Genomic DNA, 22,726 nt, shown 5'->3' with positions numbered 1-22,726 from the left:
TTTAACCAGCATGAATGTGATTTATGATTTATGTATGAGAAGTGGCATAAGAGAGAAACGTGTAGTTCTGGCAAATATTTGAGTTGGTGCCAAAGATTAGAGGAGATATTGAGGACTGTGAATGAATTTACACATTGCCAGTGGAATATCAGGATTGTGGAGTTCCACAGTCTTGATCCACAATCCAAATCCAAAGATCCACAATCTTGTGGATTGCTATAAATACAAGGGAAAGAAACATATATCAGAAAATAATCAGGTGGGAAATACAAATTAGAGGAAAATGTTGTTTGTTTGACACAGCCAAGATTTGATGAGCGGATTTCAACAATTTTCTTGCTGAAACTCCTCTTTCCTTTTGAGTATTTTCTAATACCTAATGTAGGTTGCAGTGGAAGTACAATGAAGAAAATCTGAGCTTTCATTGTGGTTTGATCAGAATCGAAATTATAATTAATCAAATGATAAATTTGGATTATTGTGAAAACTGAAGACCTTATGGCACTGATACATTTTGTTGAATAACTTTAGTGTATAACTTCGGGATTTCAGTTGCTCAAAACTTTCTAGATGAATTTTTGAAAAGAATATTGCAAGAGGCTTTATCTGAAAATGTATTTCTGTAGATATAAAATACCTACAAGCCTGGGCGTGCCCCATCTAATGGCTGCTGTCCCCTAGTTTCTCCTGGCCCTCTAGTTGCCATGATTTTACAATTTTTGACCTCTGCCTCTTATTTTAAAGTCAAAGCTCGATGAAAATCTGCAGCAGTTATTGCACAATTTTGAATATCTTTTTGTCTTATATTCAAGTGAAATATTCCTTTTTTAAAAGAAAAATATTTCAGCTGTGAACAGGCAAATTTTATAGACCTTGGATTCTAAGGTATGTGCATTCCTCAAACTTCACAGAAACTCAGTGAAGGTAAATGCTGTGCTGTCATTACAGTGCTTTTGAGTCCGAGGTCAGGTTGATGGATGAGTTATCGCTCCTTGTTTAAATGAATTCTCTTGAGCGTTGCTGAGGTCCCAGGAAAGATGGTAACTGTGGCTGCTGCCATCTCAAAAATACCCTTCCAGATCTCCAGCCCACCCATGAATTCTTCTCAGGAAAAGCAGCGCTGAGGCTTTTGGCTAGGCAAATAGTCCATCCAAATATTGGCAATTGCAGATATGGGCAATTATCCTGCCACATCACGGCTGCCCCGGGGAGACCATAAACAGAGCAAAAGGGACGGAGCAAATCTCCTAGTGGTAATTCCAGATCAGCCCGAAGAGTTGTTTTCAACGGCACGTTCTGGTGAGGTAATTTTGTAAACTCAGTTTTCATTTTATCTTTTAATTTCTTACTTCACAATTCGCCAGATGATAACTTGTGAATTTACACAAACCTGCACCGTGAGTGCAGTGCAGAAACCTTCCCTCAGACACGGCCCAGGCCCACGGACAGAGCAAAGACGTTCTGCGCCTGTGCCCCGTGCTCTGGGGGTCCCTGCTGGAGCAGGGGGTTGGACTGCATGATCTCTAGAGGTCCCTTCCAACTTCAACCAGTCTGTGATTCTGTGATACTGCTGGGCTTTGCTTCTGGTAGGGAGCAGAGATGAGAGACCTGAAATAAAGAGAAAAAATAATCCTAAAAGTTTACAGAAAATCGCCATAGGAGGTAAATTCAAACCAAAAGAAAGATTTTTTTTTTTCCTTGCCTGCATGCAAACCAAGTGTAGCAAAGCACAGAGAAGAAACTCACAGTGTCTCTGTAAGGAGAAGGGAGAAAATTGTTACCTGCTGCATCCTTTCTCTTTTTTATTACGGGAAATTCAGGATTACTTTAGTATGTACATGATGCAGAATTAAAGAATGAGTATTTCTGATAAGGAGAATCTTCATCTATTGATTCAGCTGGATGCAGAACTGGGGCTTACCCACACGGTCCTGTAAAATAAATAAATAAATAAGAAGCGAATGTATTGCTATCAGTTCTCATAAGAAGTTTTATTCAAATTGTGCTCACCTTTAGTGACGGCAGAATTTGGGGAGAGAAGAATTACCTCATATGCTAAAAATTCAGGATGCCAGCTTTTGAAAAAATAATTAATTTTCACAAGTCCTGTAGTGATTAGATAGAGGGTAGCTAACAACTGAACCCTTACATTTCTGTCCTCCAGTGGCTCTCTACCCTCTGTCGCTGACGTAGCGATTGTTTCATGGGATTTGGGGTTGCGAGTTGTTTGCCCATATGGAATTTCTTATCAGCTGACGTCTGCAATTGGATAGCAATTGATTCAGCAGGTAGAGGAGCATGCTGAACAGCACTGTTTTGAAATTACTTCTCCTTTTTAAGAGAAGGAAAGCATTAACAAGCATTAACATTAACTTATATTTTGTGGAAGAAGTGGATTCATTAATGTCACTAAGAACGATGGGTCTTAAGCAGAAGCACTAAATGAAGTGCTCATCTAGCAGGGAGACTTGCTGATCTCCAGGTCTGCACCTTTACTTTCCTCGTTATTAACACATCACTAAGAATACACAAATCTTGGCGTGCTGCCATAGTGTCTGTTGCTCAACTATATTTCCTGCTAGTAACGGTTATTTCCATTTCACAGTGATTTCTGATCACTGGTTATTAGCCCTCCAGATGAACTCACCTTGAATCTCTTTGTAGTCAATGAGGAGAAAAAGGCATTTCAAGGGAGTAATTAGAGATAATATAATAATTTTCCTAATTCTTAGGTTTTAAACATCTGCTTGCAAATGAGATACATTGCAGCTCACTTTTGATTTACAGTATTAGCATGACATCTGGTAACAAGCTCAGCTGTAGAAATAGCATATAGCCAGATGAATCGCATTAGAAGAGTTTGGTCTTTTTCATTGCTGTGGGATAAAATTCTTAATGATGATAGAGTTTGATAATGCATATGGATTTAACCCTTAGCGGACACAGCGTTTAGGCAGTGTTAAGCATGATAGTAGCACATTTTCAGTGTGGCCTATATCAGATTTTGCTCTTCTTACCAAGGATACAAATCTGCACAAGTGAGCAGATTCCAAGCATAGAGAAAATATTTAAATCTGATGATACAACAGTTTCATGTGCCAAGTTAAAAAATATATATATATTTATATTACCTGTTTGGAGTAGAGTAGGCTATAGCAATATTTGCATTATTTTGGTATCACTTGAATATAACTAAGAGAACACAGTTCTGTTTATCTTAAAAGCAATCCAAATGCTACCAGGAAAGTAGCATTTTTTGGAAAGTACTTTTTTGGTCAATGTGGGGAATGGTGTTCTAGTTGTAATGGTTACTGCAACAAGCTGCTTTCATTGAACTTTACACTTTTTAAGACTTATGTCTTAGAATATGATAACATAATTTTAAATAAAGAAGTTAATAGTGTCTCTATGTTTAATACATATGTGCATATCTGTATTTAGGGTTTGAATGTCTGTAAAGATTTGAGTTTTTTACATGTAACCTATTCATTAGACTCAGTTTGGCACATTTTGGCTATGTACTCAAGCCTGTACAGTAAATAGGAGACTATATAAAGAAGTGTGAGAACTGTATATACATCTTTTGCAATCTTAGAGACAACATATGGGGATAAAAAAGTAAGACTTGGAAATTTAGACACATTAGAATGATGGTTTTATCTTCTCCTGTGTGCTTATCTTCATGTAGAACATGCGGAGAAAAAATGTGTCTCTTTATAAAGTAGTAAATATATAAAGTAGTAAGTAATGGGGGAAAAAAAAGGTCAATTAGAGTAGGGAAGCAGCATGGGAAAGGAATGAGATAGGCATGAGGGGACTGAAAGGTTGTTCCTGGGACTACAGTTTGTTGCCACCGGAGGAGGAAGGAGTTTTGGAGGACACTGCCACGCTCTGTCTCGTTACCCTGAGCGGCGCAGCGCTGCCGTGGAGGAGCAGCAGCCCGGCAGGATGTCCTGGACATGCAGCGAGAGGGACCCGCGCACCAGCGCGTCACGTCTCCCCAGCGGCTGCTGGCTGGCACGGTAGCAGCGACTGGGCTGCTGCTTCTGGTGGCTGGAAACGGCCTCTTCCTTCTCGCCTGCTCCTAGCTTGTTGCACCTCACAACCGCGTTACTGCATTAGGTGAAATGGTTTGGATTATATTAAAAAGTTTCCTCTAGCTGCCATGGAAAGCAGCGGTTTGCCTTCGGTGGCTCCAATGAAACCAGCAGCTCTGGCCATGGCTGTGGTTGAACCACGGCGGCCCTGCAGCGCGCTTGCTCGCGTGCAGGGTGTCAGCATTGCGGCCCCAGCTGCCCCAACGGGCTGGGTACAGCCTTGCCCAGCACACTGCCTGCCTGGCACTGCGGCTCCGGCCATCCAGGAGGCATCACGGATCCGACAGATCTCCCTCCAACGTGAACTTTCCTCCCGCAGCATCTCCGTAGCTCTGCTCTGCACCCCTGCCACGCTGCGATCGCTTCCTTTGAGCAGGGGTGGCCAAAGTCGATGGCGTTCTCTGTGCTTCTCATCAGTACCATGGTCACGTTTTTGCTGGGAATACCTTGGCTGGTATGTTCTGGGGCTTAGTTTGGTTTGGACTTCTTTTTTTTTTTTTCTTTTTTTTCCTTTAGTTGTTTTTGCTTTGTTCTAAGATACGTCTTGCTGACAGCTCATGGTCATCCCCAGGTCATATATGCCCTGAAATTTAAAATTTAAACAAGAACTGCATGATGGGCTGAATTTTAAGTGCACAGATTATTCAAATTTGGGCATTTGCTGCATTTTTGAGTATTCACTTTTGCAGCCTATATAAAATTGCTTGAAGTTAAATGATACAGGGCACATTCCTGTTACATGTGGTATGTGTTTTGCAGGTAAAATTCTCGAATATTTCTTAATACACAGGTGTCGTTTGCCAAATGTGGTATAAATATTGCGATGGACCACAAGTATTCGACTTAATGCAAGTCATTTATGTGCACAGCCTGTACATCTGTATTTGTATCCTTCTAGTTGCTTGTCTTCATAAACACAATATTACGGTTTGTATTTCTGGTAAATGTTTTGCAGGGCTAAGCTATAAATAGCTGGCTTTCCCTACAGCAGACAACATCCTAAACAGCCTAAAAGCTTATAACGTATTTGCCAATATAAATTCATAGCGGTCGTTTTTACTTAAATCAAGTGTCCTCAATCAATGTCCATGTAAAAGAACTGCGTAAAAGATAGGCATAATGTACCTAATGATCCTTTATTAGCAGGCTATGATCATCTTTATTAGTGCTTGTAATTGTGCTGACAGGCTTGCTGGCAGGTTCGCTTTTTGTGCTGCTGCCTCAAGTTTAGAAAAGTAGTTCCTTAAGATTTGCATATTATAAAGAATAGGCTGCAAAGAAAGGGAAGAGCGGTCTTGTCATTGTGTTTAGTGATGGGGGTGACAGATTGCTGCTGCTGATTTTGAGCAGGAAGAAAGCTTGCAGATAGGAAAGTTTGAAACATTTAAATGTGTGAAGACTTTTTTAAGATTTTACATGTTGAACATAAAAATATGATTGAAATTTGTTATAAGTTGCTAAACGTTTCAAGCAACTAAAAGCTTTTAAAACTCGCATTTGTAGTGTGCTGAGCAGTGGTTAACCGAGACGAATGGACTTCACTTTTGCAATTGCAATTTTTGCAGTTTTGCTCACCTCAAACACTACTGTAATATTTTTGCGTAACACTGCACTGCACCATGTGGATAAGAGCTAAGACTTAAGGAAGTTTCATGGCAGTAAGCTAGAATGATTCTCCTAAAATAAACAAATGGACCAGGTGTAACTGTTGATCTAACTGATACTTTAAACCTATAGAAAATATTGCCAGATTTTAGGATGTTTTCTCGTACTATGTATTTTCATTTTAAAAATAAACATTTTCTTTCCCATGTAAGGAAAAAATCAATTCTTCAATAAATTAATTGTTGTTTTTAAGTGACTTGTTGCAAAACGCGTACAAGTTCTCCGTATCTTTTGTCCTTTATAGCCTTCCTTTTCGTGCATACAGCAGATTCCTTGGTCACCTTCCATCCCAAGTGAAATGATCCTGATGTAATTCCTGGGAGCTTTCATCCATATTCTTGATCCTTAGGATAAAATAAACAAGTACTGTCTCCAGAGAATCTATCCTATATTGCCCAAATAGCCCAGTGCATGGTGGAGAAAAAAAAAAAAAGAAAAAGAAAAAAGGGTTGTTTTCTAGTAAAAAAATAGGATCGGTAAATTATGTGGGCTTGAATTTCATTAGCTCATTCTAGAAAGGTTGCTTTAGAATACCCGTGTTAATTTTGAAATTTATTTCCCAGGAAATGGTCACCCTATGCTTATAATTATTTTTTCACTCTCCCACATATGTATGCAGATGGAATACTCATGAAATACCATCTTGCAAATAGTCTATCTGTTTAGTCTTCCAGATACATCTCCTATTTTGTCTCTCCAGAGAAATAAATAATTTCATGTCTTGAAATAAGAAAACTTTAATTGCAGCATAAGCATGGTTTTGGAAAGGGCCCCTTTGGTTGTCAAATCATGTCTTTTCTATTACAAGCAAATATTTGATGGCTGTTTAATCTGAAAGTTCATCTGCTTTATGCACACATACCATACAGCATCTATAACAAACTGAAGATCTGTACCATAAAAAGCCAAGCTGAACATGACTCAACAAGTGCATGTTGCAAGAAGACGGAGAGGATAAGAAACGATAGATGGATGAGGATAAAAGCACCATGTGGTTATTCAGTAAGGTTGGATGTTTTATCTGGATCTGCCAGCCCAGACTTATGCAGTCTGGCATAGGAAAGCTCAGAAATACAGCAAATACTCTATTTCTGCAATAAGGATTATTGATAGGGATCAGAGAATGGGGCTACACACACGTCTTGGCAACATTATTCCTGGAGCCAGGTTTTACACATCACAGTGGGTAGGAACATGTTGGGATCCCTAAACAGGATTAGCAAGTGAATTTACTTGATGTCAAGCAACCCATACTTTGGAGTACTGGGATTGCATTAATATGCAGTCACTAGAAAAATAGTTCCATATTCCTTTATTCATATATACTTGTGAACAAGGATCATGTTTATTTGTCAACATGACATGTTGAGGGACATCACTCACCTTCACTGACTACAGGCTTCTGAGCTAAAGCTGAACTATGATTTTGAATGCCACCAGCTTAGCTGCGTAGACTTGCTTTTTAAAAAATCTACTATTTTATGAGATACTTGAAACTTAATTTCTCAAGCAGAATGGTTAATCTGTGGGGGAATAAAAAAAAAAAAAAAAAAGGAAATTAAGTGTATTTCTTTACATGTTGAGAGAGAGAGACAACCCAAGCCCAGATCCAGGACAGACCAGATGTGTTTGAGGTAGGTGTGAAGTAGACCTGGCCCAGTAGGACGGAGCCCAATAAGCGGCCGAGCTGTGACTGGACACGTGTGGCCGAGGCCGGAGCCTCCCGGGCCGGGGAGGCTCGGGCTGCTCCTGCCTGTGTCCGGTGACTGTCCCCACTCGTGCCCCAGCCTTCCGTGGGGGCTCATCCTTCAAGGTCATGCTGAGCATTAAGTGTTAAATGCAGAAGTCTGTGTGATGCGCAGAGTTCTTTATAAAATGAGGATGAATGGTTTGGCTCCAGCACTGCAGCTGTGCAAGATGTTGGTCAATATGTTTCAGAGAATCTGGGGCATGTCTCGTGTATGGATTTTTTTTTCCCTGATTTTAAATTAGCAGCTCTAGCTGTAATTCTGGTTGAGCTAAGATGAATTCTCTTCTAAATTAGGAAGATATCAGCATATTGGCATACATTGCTTAGTTGCATTTAAATCTCTGCAATCCTGAACAACTCCTCTCCTGTACTGGCTAGAGCTAATTGTGCTCAAAATGTGAATGTTTTGCTTTGGTGATTAGGCTTAAGAAGTGGCGGGGAGAAGTTTCCTCTTTGGAGGGCCCAGCTAAGTGAAACTTCCCACATAGTTGGGATCCTGACATGAACATGTCTCCTGTTTTGGTAGCAGTGTAGCATATCCTGTGAGAGAGGCTCACCAATTCCTTACATGAGAACTCGTCCTTTTGCTCATTGCCAAGGCTTCTGTGCCACTTAGTTTAACAGTATTATTTGATTGTAATATGTGACAATATATAAGCCGCATGAGGCTACTTAGTCTATTAAATGTTATTAGGCCCTTGCTGGATTTCTTTTATTTTCATTCATCGACTTCTGCCTCCAGTACCAACAGATGGAAGTGTGTGCAGTGCTGCCACGAGAGTCTGTCTTCATAGCAAGTGGTCTCTAGTTTGCAAAGACAAGTAATAAGCCTGGGAATTATCCTACTAGTTAGTATATAAATTCAAACTGGGATGCCAAAGCAGAAATCCTTCTTGCCCTCTCTCATATTGCAGGACATGGATGAGGGATAACTAGCTTGAATGAGAGAGGATTGTCCTCTTTCTTTAACAAGATCAGAGTGCAAATCTGCTTTTCACCTGAGGCTTTGCAATGCTGGCTTCAAAAAAAAAAATGCCTGATCTGCTGGAGCGCTTCTTGGAACTAATCCTCTACTTCACAAATGCTTTCTCAAGGTGAAAGTCTGCTATCCTCATCTTTGTGGGCAGCTTATCCACACTTTATCTCTGGAAAACCTCTGTTGTTTCCATTCTTACCCTACTCTTCTGACTCCACACTCATCCACCAGGTAGCTCCATCTGTCTATTCCCTTTGACTAAGGGCAGTGCCCCTTAGAGACACAGGGGATGTGTCTTGAGGGAGAGGAGGAAGAGAGGGGTCCACTGCTCTCTCAGGTGAGTTACCTGGTCTTGTTGCCAAGTCTGGCACAGGAACGAGGATGCTAAAACCGGGGCATGGAGCTGAGGAACTACTCAGAACTCTGTTGTGTCCTGCATCAGTGGGCTTGGCCCTAGTGCGTGGACGTGGAGTTGGTTAGGTGCAGGACTGCACCGGCTGTGGAAATGCTTCCCTTGACTTCTGTGGCTCCGCTCCCCTGCTTCCTCTTCCAATTGAGTATCTCCCCTCAAAGCTCCATCAGGAGCCCTCTGAGGTCATGGATTTCAATACAAGAGGACAAAGATTGGATTGCTCAGGATGACACTCACAGTACACACTCTAACACTGCATTTGTTAGATCTGTAGCCAGCATTTTCGATATGATTGGAGACATAATTTTATTGGTTCCAGGTTCATCTATATTACAAAAATCCAAATGTAGCTTTCTGGAGATTGCATACACTTGTGTTAATGTTTGATATCAACAGGGGAAAAAAAATGCCAAGAAACTATTACCAGAGAAAAAGAATTCTGTTTAACCATGTTTCTTGAATGCATACACAAATATGGATTTGTTTTTCACTTTTCAGAGCCTGCTTTCACCATGAAGTAGTTAGTAGAAAGAGTTGTGTATCCCGATGTGCAAAAACATGAGCAAGAGAATTCAGTTAGACAGAAACAGCAGCTCTGGTCACCTCAGTGTTACCCAGCTGGTGCAATGTTCATGCTCAGTGACAGCATGAAGTCAAGACCCTTGTGAAAAGGAAGGCAGAAAGCAGCAAGCAGAAGAAATCCCTTCTCCACTTGCTTAACTTACCCTTAAGTTTCCATCTGCATCTCTTTCTGCGTTTGCTCTTTCTTTGAGAACCAGACCTGAAGCCACAGGAGATGCTATGCAAAAAGGAGATGGTTTCCAAAGTGTCTGCAGTTATTGTAGAGCCCTTTCAAGTCTGCAAGAAACAGCTCTGCATCGTGGCTGCAAGGAGCAGCAGCGTCTCTTGAGAGGTGTCTGCAGGTTCTCCCTGTTAGTTCTCACTAGGTTTTTATGTCCTCTATTTGAGGACATTTTACCCCAAACATGAGCAAGAGAAACAAATCTGTGACTTTGGGGCAGGAGTGGCCATCCAGTAATGACTGATTCCCTGAATTTAGCTTCATCTGGGCTGTCAGTTTTCCTCTGTTCAAATACACAAATGTAGCCTCCACAAAAGTGACCCGGGCCAACCAACACTGCAACTGAGGCTTAGGAAAAGTGAGTACTGAAGTGAGTACCTGCAAGAGAAAACAAAAATAAAGGTGTATCTGGTTTTCCACCAGGAGGATTTGTGCTTCCTTACCCCATTTCACAATATGACACCATCGTGCTTGAGCAGAAAGCAGAAGCTTGATTTTATTTTCATACATACCTATTCAGTATGCATTTTCTTTATGTATGTATATAGATTTATACGTATGTAAAAGTTTGCACATATATTGCCTACTCTGGTGGGGCAGAAGCAGTGTGAATTACCCCATTTTCAGGAGGACCAGGAACTCGAGGAGGATGCTGTGAGAAGAGAGGGGAGGAACAGGAAGGATCGCCTTTTCCCTTCCCCAGGCTTTTATTTTAATCCACGTGTATGATTTGTACTAGCAGCTTGTTTGGTAAAGCAATACTGTGGAAACCATTTATAGGGAGGGGTTGTATTGTGTTTGTATTATGCTCACGGTTGGGGTATCTCTGTGCACAGAGACATTCATTCATGTGGGAGCTGTGATTTCTTTCTGGACACACACACACACAAAAAAAAAAGCTGCAATCAAAGTTGAGTGAAAGAGAGTGAAAGTTTGGTGTTTACTGGCATTTCTAGGACTTTGTATTTTCAAATGTGTCCTGGGTAAGATATGCTGCCCTTTGGAAGAGCAAAGGGGGGAGGGCTGGGAAGGTAATTACAGCCAGAAGTTTTTTTTTTCTGGACACAGGTTGCTCACGGCCCTCGCTTTTGAACTGGTTGATCTTTTCTCAGGAGGAAGAGACCCAAAAGGGTCATGGGGTTTGTGAGGGGGAGAGAGGAAATGAGGAACACTTTCTCTCCCTGGAGAAAGGTAAAAGCAGGATATACCAGGATCCTGTTAAATGCTGTTTAGCGGCACTGAGCCTTTTCTTTCATCAAAGCTACTAACAAATCTACACTGAAAAAAAAGTCCAAAGGTTAGGACATATGGGGGCAAAACTGCTAAGGAGAGGAGGGGAAAAAATAAGACACATTTAGCTCCTTGGGCCATCTGACACTAGCCAGATTTGGGACCTAGTTCTCTATCTGAGATATTTAAATAGGAAATAAATCTGGCTCGACACATCTTGTGCATCATAAATTATGGCTTCTGACACTGAAGCACTATGAAAATCCAGACCTAGCTAGTGATTTCTAGCAGAGCCCCATCACTTTGGAGCCTGCATTGGGCCGTGGCACAGAGCAAGTATGACTGTTTTTCACCAAAGCTTTTCATTTTGCATCCCAGGCCTGCCAGCCTCAAAAAACAGCAGTTATCCTCAATTGTGCATCTAAAACTACCTACATCAGAGTAGGTGCCTGCCCCTCCAAGCAGGAGAACGTAAATAAGAAAAAAAAATAGAAAAAAAGGCAGGGTATCCTGAAAAAATACAGTTCAATAACACTAAAAAAGTGCATGGTTAGTGCTGGCAGATCCTGTCAGTTTTCATTTTTAGTCCCTCTTTATTCCGTCTTTATAAGGAAGAAAATAAAACAGCTTTCAAATTCGAGATCAAGCAGTACCACAAAAAGATGTATCCAGTACCTGAATTCAGTAGAATCTCCTGATTTTTGTTTCCTTTTTTATTCTTTTTTTTTATTCTTTTTTTTTCTTTTAAGGAGCTGAATTTTTGCTACTTACTGCAGAAATCCACACACAATATTGCACTGAAAGGTAGAGCACTACGTATTTCTCTTCTGCATCCTCCCATTTTCACCGATTTACAGCGTGCTTTCAAAGGAGACAGTGCAAGTTCCTCTTCCTTCATTTTAGATCCAGCACTTCCTGCCTAAATGAGAGAGCAATTCAAAAAAGCCTAAATCCCTCTGTAACATCTATATATCTTTTGCTTATGTATGCCCTTAGAGCTTAGCCTTTTTAGATAAAAAATCATTTTTTGTTTTATTGAAATAAGTGCTAAATCTCTCATCGATCTTGGTCAGACCAAGATTTAAGAGAAGTAGCTTTCAAAATATGATTACTAATCACTCTTTAAAAATGTGCCTGGACTGTTGGGAACTGGATGAGTAATTATATTTGCACATAAAGGGGGAATATTTTGAGACTTTAGAGATTCTCTGTCCATCCTTTTTGGTGCTTTAGTAAATCTGGAACCACATTTGAAGAGTGGATATTGTTACTGCCTATACAGTGAAGCAAAGATTTCAGAAAAATCCAGGTGCCATGTTATTGTACTTGCACTGGCACTGAACTACCAGTTTGCAAGGTGAGGGCAGATTTGCATCAAGGAGAAATACCTATAATTTTGCCTAGTTTGCTGTTTCATTTTGAGACCTAAAAATGTAGAAAAATGAAACAAGAAGCGCAGCTTCTTGCCTGTAAAGATTTGTTTGGGTGGGGACTATCAGCATCATCTACCTTATTGTGTTTGGATTAAATAATCCTGCAGGCTACCGGGCTTCATTTTCCTGTTCAGCTGATGCTGTTTGGAATATTCGAAAGAAAAATGCAAGGGAAAATCCCCTACCTATGTGCTGCTGTGACAATCCGTGAAGAAAGCTCACGTGTGCATGCATGTGTATTGTCATGATGTGTGTGTGTTGTACACATGGCATGTATGTAGCATGCTGTATAGCACGTATGTATGTGTGCATGTGGAAGGATGTCAGTGTATTTTGATATATTCCTGCTGGTGGGCAGTGTGCTTGGCGGAACCTGGGCAGGCTGGGGGTGATGCTCCTGTCCTGGCAGGACTAGGACGTTCCCGCTCCTCCCTGCGGAGCAGGCACGGGCATCATCATGGGTTGGTGGTGGCCAGTTTGGGATTTCTGACCCAAACGTGCCAGCATCCCCATGCCACGTGTTGCTCCGGTAGCGGCTGTGCTTTCCCGTGCGCGCCGATCCGTCTGGGAAAGGCACACCAGGCAGTGACCACTGTGGCGATGCTCGCGGGGGAGAATTCCCCTCTCAGGGCCAAGGCCGAGGACCATGAGCGCAGTTTCCTGCCGGGACGACCCACATCCCCAGGATCTGGGGGCCAAAGCGCCACGGCAAAGCCAGCTCCAGGTTTTTGCAGCGGCCGCGATCCCGGGGCGGTCCGTGGGGCCAGTGCCCCCTTCGTGGGGGCAGCTGGACCCCGTGTGCGCTGTGGGCCGCGCGGGCCCGGCCTCGCAGGCTCCCCTAGGGCCCAGGTGGATCCAGCTTTTACCTTCCTCCGTGCTGCGGGCGCCAGCGCTGCCGGGCTCCCTAGTTTGACTGTTTCCTGGTCTCGCAGAGAGAGGCAGTGCTGAGTTAGAAAGACAAAAATAGACCTTTACAGAGAAATATAGGGATTGTGTGTGTGCAGTGGGGAGGGAGAGAGGAGAGCGGCGTTCGGCTGGTTTCCAGGAGGAGCCCTTCGCTCGCGCTCCCCGTTGCATGTTAGACATTTTTGTACAGCTTTTTCCCCCCACCCCCTCCCTGCCTGGGAACGGTTACCTCGCCGGCTGCTCCTCGCATCTCTTTGGGGGAAAAAAACAAAAAAACAAACTCCGTTTTGATCAGAAGGCGGCTAGAGACCATTTTTATCTGAGCAACCGGGGGGGAAGAAGAGAAGAGAAAGCGTCGCAGGGCTACCGGGATATACAGGCGCACCCCCCCCTTCCCCCTGGTAAATACCACATATACAAAGACGACCATTTGACATCCACCCTGAGCGGCAGCTATGGGGTGTTTGGGCAACAGCAAAACGGAGGATCAGCGTATCGATGAGAAAGCGCAGCGAGAAGCCAACAAAAAAATAGAGAAGCAGTTGCAGAAAGAGAGGCTGGCTTATAAAGCGACACATCGCTTGCTCCTGCTGGGTAAGGCAGCGGGAGCGGGGCCAGGGCGGCGGGGAGGCGAGGGGGCATCTGCCCGGGTGGCCAGCGGGTGTCGTGGAGAAGGTGGCTCTGCCGCGGTGTGTGTCTGTGTGTCCGTGTGTCCGTGTGCGGCACGGAAAACGCAGGCTGCCCCGCTGGGCAGCGTCCCCCGGCTGGGCTCGGCGCGGCGGCCACATGGATGCACACGCAGGGAAATGCTGCCGGAGGTGGGAGATGCTGTCGCGCCGCGTCCGAAACAGGAGGAAAAAAAAAGAAAAAAAAGGAAAATAGGAAGCCCTGCTCCATATATCACAATGTCCTGCCTTTCCTTCTTTCTCTTTTAGGGGCCGGTGAGTCAGGAAAAAGCACTATCGTGAAACAAATGCGAATCCTGCATGTCAATGGATTTAATTCAGAGTAAGAATTATTGTCACTTTGGGGCTTATTTTTCATTACCCTCCTGGAACAGGTTAGCGCACGGCATCCCGGGCAAGCTCTGCTCTTCGTCCCCGCTGCATTTCGGTGGCTCGACACTGCGTCTGGGGGGAGGGAGGGAGGGCAGAAGGGCAGAGGGAATAAGGAAATCGCTGCTATTGTATATTTGCGTTTTCTCCTCCTGGCCCCTTTACAGTATTTTTACACTGTTGCTGCTGCAGCGCTTGACAGGCCCCTCTGTAGCAACAACATGGCGACTACTTTTTACATAGAAGCAAATAACTAAATATTGCATCTGTCTGTAATACGACCAAAAATACGTGGCAAGTCACATTCAGGATGACAGTGGCTGCTCTTTTTCCGGTATTGGGGTAAAACTGAAACTAATTTTTGAATGTTTGTTAGAAATCATTCGCAAATCCTGGGGCTGCATCATTTCTCTCTGAAGAACTCTTTGCCTGAATTTATTATTAATCTATAGTGTTAATTTTAGACATCTGTTGCCTTTCAGCTATCTATTACGAGTTCTGTGCGTGCCCACTGCATGCTGCAGAAATGGGAGAATGGCTTCAAGTTCTCTCAGGGAAGGCTTTGCAGATGTGGCTTTTTAACAGTATTTTAATGGTGAATGTGTGTTGCTCTTCCTAGTACATGAAAGGAAGGATAGAGGGAAAAATGTATTTATCTCGATGTTCTTTTCTGTTAGTATTTCTTAGTGATTGAAGAGCAGATGAATAAGCAGTCAGTGCAGAAAAACAAACACACAAAAAAAATATTGCTGACTTTGAACTACTGTAGCATCCCGCTGCTTTGAAGGAAAAAATCAAAGTGTTAATATTTCTGTTTTAATGCAGAGAAAAGAAACAGAAAATACTGGATATTCGGAAAAATGTTAAAGATGCGATTGTGGTAAGAGCATTCTTTATACTGTTTTCAAATCCTTGGGTGTACAGGAAACGATAAGGATTGTGCTAAGATTGTGTAGAGAAAATCCCGTTTTGCTGATCAGATGGGATTATCTTCTGTTGATTCTGTATCGTAGATTTATCCAGATTAACGCGCTTGTTTTTCTTTTATCCAATTCTAGACTATAGTTTCAGCTATGAGCACTTTAATACCCCCAGTTCCGTTGGCCAATCCAGAAAACCAATTCCGAATGGACTACATCAAGAGTATAGCTCCTCTCTCTGACTTCGACTATACACAGGTAAGAATAGAAACCAGCGCGTTCCTCTGTTCTGGGAGGGGACGTGGAGCTCTCGCTCTCATCAGTGAAATGATTTTTTTCTTTTCCTGCTTTTTGGAAGATACTCTTGAGAAGAGCTTTGCCACAAGGTTAACTTTCTTACAAGACAGTGGTTGCACCTGTTTTAGTGTTGCTGAGTTTTGTTGTGAATAATTTATTTGCTGATGCTTATGTTTCACTAATGTATTTGCTGATGCTGATGTTAAATGTTGGTTTTCTTCTATTATTTAGTCCATCTCCTAAAAAATTCTGATGTGATTCTACATGTTGACACTTCAGATAAGGCTTTGTTTGAAGGCTGTTTTTCCTACATGTAATTAGATGCAGGATGTCAGTGGAAGGAGTTACAGGCTCCCTATATACAGGGGCATTAAAGGAAGTGAACAGGTTGAGTGACTCCAGCAGCACTTGGTGCTTTTCACAGGGGAAACTGGGGTAGCCCATGGGCCCGTAAGGTGGCCTTGGGTCTTCGTTGTGCTTCTCTTGTGCAGTTGGCATGAGCAGTATTTTGTCGAATGTGAATGTTGCCATCTTTTGGTACAGAATCATTAGAAAACTAATGATTTCTGTTTTGAGGTTGCCTTCTGTGGTCAGCTTAGAGTTGGTATTTGGATGACATTGCGTAGGTGTCCTACATTGGATTATTTTGACATTCTAGTGCTATCATTTATGGAAACGTGTAGTATGTTTTGTTTTTCATGCTTAACATGAAAGGAAACTTGTAGACATTCTGATTCTTAGCAAGAATTCAATTTCTGTTGTAATGTAATTTTTTAATTGGCTTAAAATGATACAAAGGCCAATATGTTATGGATACAATAAGGACTAAAAAAAAAAAACCTTCATTCATTGGCTAAGTGATTATGAGTTGCTCCTGTTATCAATATTACCAAAGAAGCCATTTACAATAGAGTGTCTTTAGGTTGTTATCGCTTCAGGGTGGAAGGGGGAGAAAGGGAAGAGATGTTTCTTTATTATATGACTCATATTCTCTGGTGTGTGGTTTTGCCTCTGGTAAACCTACCACTTTGAAGGTTCAAGATAAAGAAAAAATATCAGACATCTTGTACAGTTAGAATTTAACACAGAATGCAGATGTTAAGAAAACGGCTGTAAGGTACGCCCACATGCTGCATAATTGTTCAAGTGGTATATGCAGGTTAGTAAAAAATGAGAAACTCCTTTTAGAAATGGGTGTTGAGCTGGTCGTGAAAAATTTGGCCTATATGTGTTTTTGAAATCTGAGACATTTGATGCCTTTTTCCTGTTTTTTCTCTTAAATTTTAACCCTTATTTGCTTGGATAAAATAAATACTGACATATATCCTTTGTAATTCTGTGTAGAGCATCTGGTTTTTTGAGTGCTGGGATGAAAGAAAATTAAAGTAGATTTTCAGTAGGGCTGGAGCTATTAATATTTCTTATTCTTTTTACAAAGCTTACTCTTCACAGAAGTTGACCATATCTACGCACATTGGACTTTTTGATATTTCTAAAAGGAAAAACCTTTTCCTCTCTGATGGGGAGATATCTTGTAGGCTCTGAAGCAAGTAATATTTTAGGTCTGGATGCAAAATCAATTTTGAGTAACTGTTTTTTGAAATTAGTAAGATTTCTGAATAATACTATCATGTTATTTGAAATGCTTTCAAATATTAGTCTTAAAACAAGAAACGTTACAAGCTTAAAAAAAGAACATAAAAATCTACTGCTGCTTTAGAAGCAAGTATAATTTATCTGTCATTTTCACCTATTTCCTTCTGCTTTCTTCTCTGCCCAGTTTGTAGGCTTAGTGTTTATAAAATCTGTAGTTTGCCTACATATTTGTGTTATTTTTGTTGGTCTAACATGATGCTTCTTTCGAGGAAGATGTGTGAGAAAGAGATGGAAAAAAATGCGCTTCAGGGCTTGATCATGCTCCAATTTATCCAATTTATCCAATGGTAACTTAAAGTAAAATTATGTTCCCAGCTGAAATACTTTCTGACCCATTTAGTATTTTTAAATAAGTACACGTATAAAAATAAATATGTGTAAGCAGTTAGGCATCCTTTTCTAAGCATTACTGGTTCCCTGATTAATACCTGGTAAATAGAATAAGGCCATCTAAGCCAGGAAAACCCAGTACAGTGTTTAATAATATATATTCAGGACTTGCTATTCTGTGCTTTTAAAGTAGTTTAAAAGGAGAATCTGCTGATTTAGGCAGTACTTAGGTATTGTCCCTGGATAAACTTCAGCATATTTGAAAACATGACAAACGTTACGCCGTTTTGGAAAGAAAAAAAAGCTAATTTTAGGATTTTAAACAATATGATAAAGACATTAAAGACATATGGTCTTTATTGCATTACAGACCTTTCATTTTCTGGATGATATTAGTAATCTTTCTCTTAAAAATGAATGTATTTTAGTTGAGGATGCACTTCAACTAAAATGGATGCAAAATGTGGTAAAATGAGTGCACTGTATCCTGAGTTCTTAAATAGAGATTCCTGATAAAATGTAAAAACTTCCCTGATGGCACAATATGGCCAACACACGTGAGACGCTAATTTAAATATATTTGTGACATATTGGGTATAGTTGGATAGGCAGACTTAAATTGCATACAAATCAACTAATATCCATTTAGTTGTGAAAAATGTCCTTTAAAATATGTGGATTTGAAAATACTGATTTCCTGTGGGTAAAATCCCACTCCAATTAAAATTGATGACTGAAATTCCAAGTACTTGAGGGAGGATGAGGATGGGTCTGGCATTTAGACTTGGATTATGTGTTTTGTTTGGCTGGTATTTTAATTACATAGTGGTCCATAAAATGTAAGCAGAGCCACTTACCTCAATAGTTGTCTCCTTACATACTCCTTCAAGTATCTGTACTCCTTGAAGTATGTGAAAGGATACTTTCACATAATTTTATTAAAATATATTCTTTTTTAGTTTAGTAATGCTAACTCAATGTTGTAAATTTAAAAAACCAAAGATTTCTTGATTTTTTTTACATTGTCTTTCATTGATTCTATTCAAAGTCTGTTTTAGCGTACATTTGTATAAGAAAAATCGCTTGAGAGACCAATGCAGTCGCATTATATAAATCATAAGATATAAGCCTTGCTTTTTTAATAAGTTAATGAACATGAATAAGGTATGCATCCATTATAGTTTCTTCCTTGAAGTTGTAAAAAGAAGGGAGATAAATTTTGATCCAACTTCTATTTTAGACAGGGTCTTAGTACCATATTCCAGGACGGAGTCGGCAGAAGGGCTTTAAAACTGAAACGGAAGCAGGCGCAGTTTATTGGAAAGACTTTTTTTTATTATTTTTGGCCAAGTGCTGATTGATATTTGCTAAAGTTAACAGGAATTGACCTGCGCCATTTTTAATCCTTTATTGATGGGGATTTATTTTGTCCTTTGTGAAAGCGAGTGAACATATTAAGGGCGTATTATGCTAGTAGCTGTGGAAAAACACGCCGCATTATGTAAGCCTGTGTTTATTCAAGTTTAGTTGCCTTTATTGACGTGTTTGAATTTTGTCTTCACCAAAAATTTATCCAAATTAAATAGTTTTCCTAAGGAATTTATCCACCAGATTGGGCATATCTGGACAGTTCTGTCAGTTATATGTGTGTATATATCTATATGCTTATATATGGCAGGTAGTCAGCTAGCTGCATTCTGTGGCCAAACTGTTGCCTCTGTTACCTAGTTGCTGCTGCACCTGAATCATTTGCTTAATAGAAAACATATAAACACTTCACCCAGTTATTGGGGTCCAGGGAGGACCGCTTTACTTTGTTCAGAAAATTACTGGAGAGCTAAAGTATTTGGTTAAACCTTTATAAAACAGTGAATTGTGCAAAAGTAGTCCCTTGCGCTGTTTTTAGTGTGCTAGCTTTAAAAATAACTTCTGAAGCTCTTTTATCAATCATGTAACCTCTTTAATTCAGCTTTTAGAAGTGAAATGTTAATGTACACATTGACAGGGAAAGTGCTTCAGATTAACATGTTCTTTCTGTGGTTTTCTCTGCTTTTCTAGATGTTGCAGATGTTTGAGTTCAGCTTCATTGTCTTTAGTTTTCTTCCACCTTCTCTTCTTCAAAAGCAGGACTTTTTATTAGTATCTTAATGACAAAAGAAAGAAAGATATTTGTGGTCAGGATTTGAAGTCATGAAAACTTTTCCTAGACATTTCAAATACTTATTAAACAAAATATTAATATTCAAACTCATTCTAATGCCTACCCATTGCCGGTTTACACAGTGTGTGTCTCAAATGTTTGAAGTACCTGGAAATCTTGTTCAACTGCAGTGTATCCGTGGGCCCTAGAAAATACTTACCCCAAATAAATACTTAAATAAGAGATGGAAAACATGATACATAGGTTCATATATGGTTAGACTTATTTGGGTATGCAGTTGATGCTGTGACTTTAATATCCTATTTGGCCACAGCATGTTTAAGTTTCTGTGTAATACTCACTTGATGTAGCCCAAAGGAGCTGCACAAGAGCATCTTCCTACATTATTGTTTTTCCAAATAACTTGAAGTATTTCCATATTTCTCAGGAGTGTGAAAACAGACCATGTTTTATAGGGAAATGTCTTTTTAGTTTTATGTCATTTACAACAAGGTGAATATTGCCAGACAAATGGCTTGGGTTTGTTTTTTCTGTTTGTTTGTTGGTTTGTTGTTTTTTTTTTCCATTTAGATTTTTGCTTTAGGACTTTATTTAACATTTTGGTTATGTTGAAGGCCCACGAGTTTTTATGCTTAGCAATAATACAGTTTCAACTCAAAATTAACTTCTGGAAATCAAGCAAACTTCTCCAGCTAAAGTCATTTCCCTTTTTCGAGTTCCAATATGCCAACCAGTGGTTGTTCTTTGGGCCTTGTTTTCACATCTGTGAAAGGGCTCTAGAAAGCCAGATAGGAATTAGATTATACAGATCCAACAACGCTATGACTACCCTGAACTAATAACACTTCAAAAAACTAATGAAGAAGGCTGAAAAAGGGGGGACAGTGGAAAATACCACTTATGCTGATGCAGTTGCTGGCATCTCTTCAGTCTTCACACAAAGGTTAATATTGGCAAGAGGACTGGTATTGAAAAGCAGTGGATATTGGGGGAGAGCAGCAATTATGTAAGAGATGACGTTTCTTTGTTGTGATAGCGCTTGTTTCTGTGCCGGGCACTGACAACTCACTGCCAGCACATACTGAAGTTGAGCTCGTCTCCTATTAGGGGAAGGCTCTGCTGATGCACGGAGGTACCTTTGCTCTGGCAGGAAATACCTGTTTGCATGCAGAGCTCACGTAGGCATGTCTGCTTTCCATTAAATCCGCAAGCTGAGTCCCTAATGCTCAGGTTAGTCACTGTCAAAAGACAAAATTATAAATGTTTCACACACGAGATGAAGAATATACTTCAACTTTGCATGTTGTTTAGTTCCGGCTCTTTGTAAGCATTAAGTTCATGGGCGATGGCTCAGGCAAGCCGTTAGTGCTTTCACAAATAATTAGTAGCTATTGTAACTATACTGTATACATAAGATTTCTTGCTAAGATTTCTTGCTTCAAATACATGCTCTGTGCTGGGGGGCTCTTTCTAAGATGAAGGTTTAATGTTCAAATGTCAAGACAAAATAAGGTTTTTGCATTAGTAAAACACTGCTCTGTTTAATAAAAGTAAAGCAACGGTTTTGCTGCTCTCCTCTGCCCATAGAAGAAGAATTAATGTGAGTAATTCACTGAAGCACAGCTGTTAGCAATTCATACTGATGATAGGTAAATAAATAAATAAGTTTGTGTCCCAGTAAAGGAACTTGGGAGCTACTTGGGCCTCCAACAATAAACAGTTGAAATTCTGAGATTGGGAGCTATAGAAAGGCCCATGCATAGTTATAAATGAGCTACAGTTAATGAATGTAAGATGTCCTAAAAATAGTGAAGAGTATCAAATTCTGTATTTTTTTCTAGCTCTTCTTATCTCAATAATTTTAAGAACAGCTTCAAATTTGCAATGCACAGAAAAGGTTCACATTCCCCTGTGTACGTTTCCATTTTTTAGAATATATTTTTACATGGATTCCAAAGTAAAACAATTAATATCTGTTTGACGAGACACTTATTTGATGAAGTCTTAAGAACAAGCGCAAAAGAAAAAAGTCTTTCTACCTAAACTGTGCTGTTGCCTTCACTGTTGTAACCTCCCAGTTAACACTGAATTAAATGTTTGCTATCTTACATTTGGAATCTAATTACTTGGATAGGGCAGTTCTATTCACACTTGAACCTACTTTATTTATTATCACACAAACACAGAGGCTTTCCCTGTGACATGAAAAAGAGGTTCTCATTTTTTATCATTGCTGGCTAAAATGCACGCTACCTGTGTAGTCTCCAAAATTCTTGACATTTACTGATGCTGCTTGGGGTTTTGTACCTATGAATAGAAATTAGTTGGGGGCCTTTGAAAGTCAAACCAGCATCCAGTCAAATACTGTGAGCTGTTCATAATCGATTTCACATTCTGTCTTGTTGCTGCAATTGTGTCCAAAAACTTTATTCATTTCTGTAACACTTCAAATGAATAAAAGTAGGTGCTTTTTTTCTAAATCAAGATGTTTGGTACGATGGCAACTGGAAGACTAATAAATTATCATTTTAAGTAGGCGTGCCTGATTTTCTTCACATCACCAAAAATATATTACAGGATCCTTTTGGAGCTTTAAAATATTTTTAGTCATCAGTTATTTCTCAATGTATGCCCTATTTTTAAAGCATAATTAAAGAAAGCTGGAAGTGGTAGTTTAAGGACTGAGCTGTCCCTGTGTCAGCCCCAGACCTGTGGAGCTCTTTTTATTTAGCTGTGCTCGTTTTGACGGCTGCTGTTTCGTGTTACCTGCAGCTCACGCACTCCTGTATCCCCTAAGCTGCTCTGTACTGGAAAGGTGGCAGCCACCCCTCTTCTCCTAAGAGGGGTGAAAAACAGCTGAGGTTTCACCCCTAAGGGGGTGAAAAACAGCTGAGGGATGAGCACTGTGCACCCCATAGGTGCAGGAGAGCTCGTGGCTATCCAGAAAAAGAGACTAATCTCAGTCCCCATTTTGAGAAGAAAAGGGAAAGAAATTCTTGCAATGTTTAGCACCTACATTGAAATGCATTGAGATCT

General features: G+C 40.5%; 1 protein-coding gene across 1 annotated transcript in view; it reads left to right on the top strand.

Annotated features, from left to right (window-relative positions):
* The first annotated feature begins 13,482 nt into the window (after positions 1 to 13,482).
* GNAL (G protein subunit alpha L) overlaps positions 13,483 to 22,726 on the top strand; it is a 118,685-nt gene continuing 109,441 nt past the window's right edge. The window contains exons 1-4 of the mRNA XM_026033859.1: positions 13,483 to 13,865; positions 14,207 to 14,279; positions 15,152 to 15,206; positions 15,385 to 15,504. Coding sequence (XP_025889644.1) covers positions 13,727 to 13,865; positions 14,207 to 14,279; positions 15,152 to 15,206; positions 15,385 to 15,504 — 387 coding nt within the window. The 5' untranslated portion in view covers positions 13,483 to 13,726. The remainder of the gene's footprint in view (positions 13,866 to 14,206; positions 14,280 to 15,151; positions 15,207 to 15,384; positions 15,505 to 22,726) is intronic.

This window comes from Nothoprocta perdicaria, unplaced genomic scaffold (assembly GCF_003342845.1).
Source record: "Nothoprocta perdicaria isolate Ctin4 unplaced genomic scaffold, notPer1 scaffold_134, whole genome shotgun sequence".
NCBI classification, from domain to species: Eukaryota; Metazoa; Chordata; class Aves; order Tinamiformes; family Tinamidae; genus Nothoprocta; species Nothoprocta perdicaria.
This window is presented reverse-complemented; position numbering and strand designations above follow the sequence as displayed.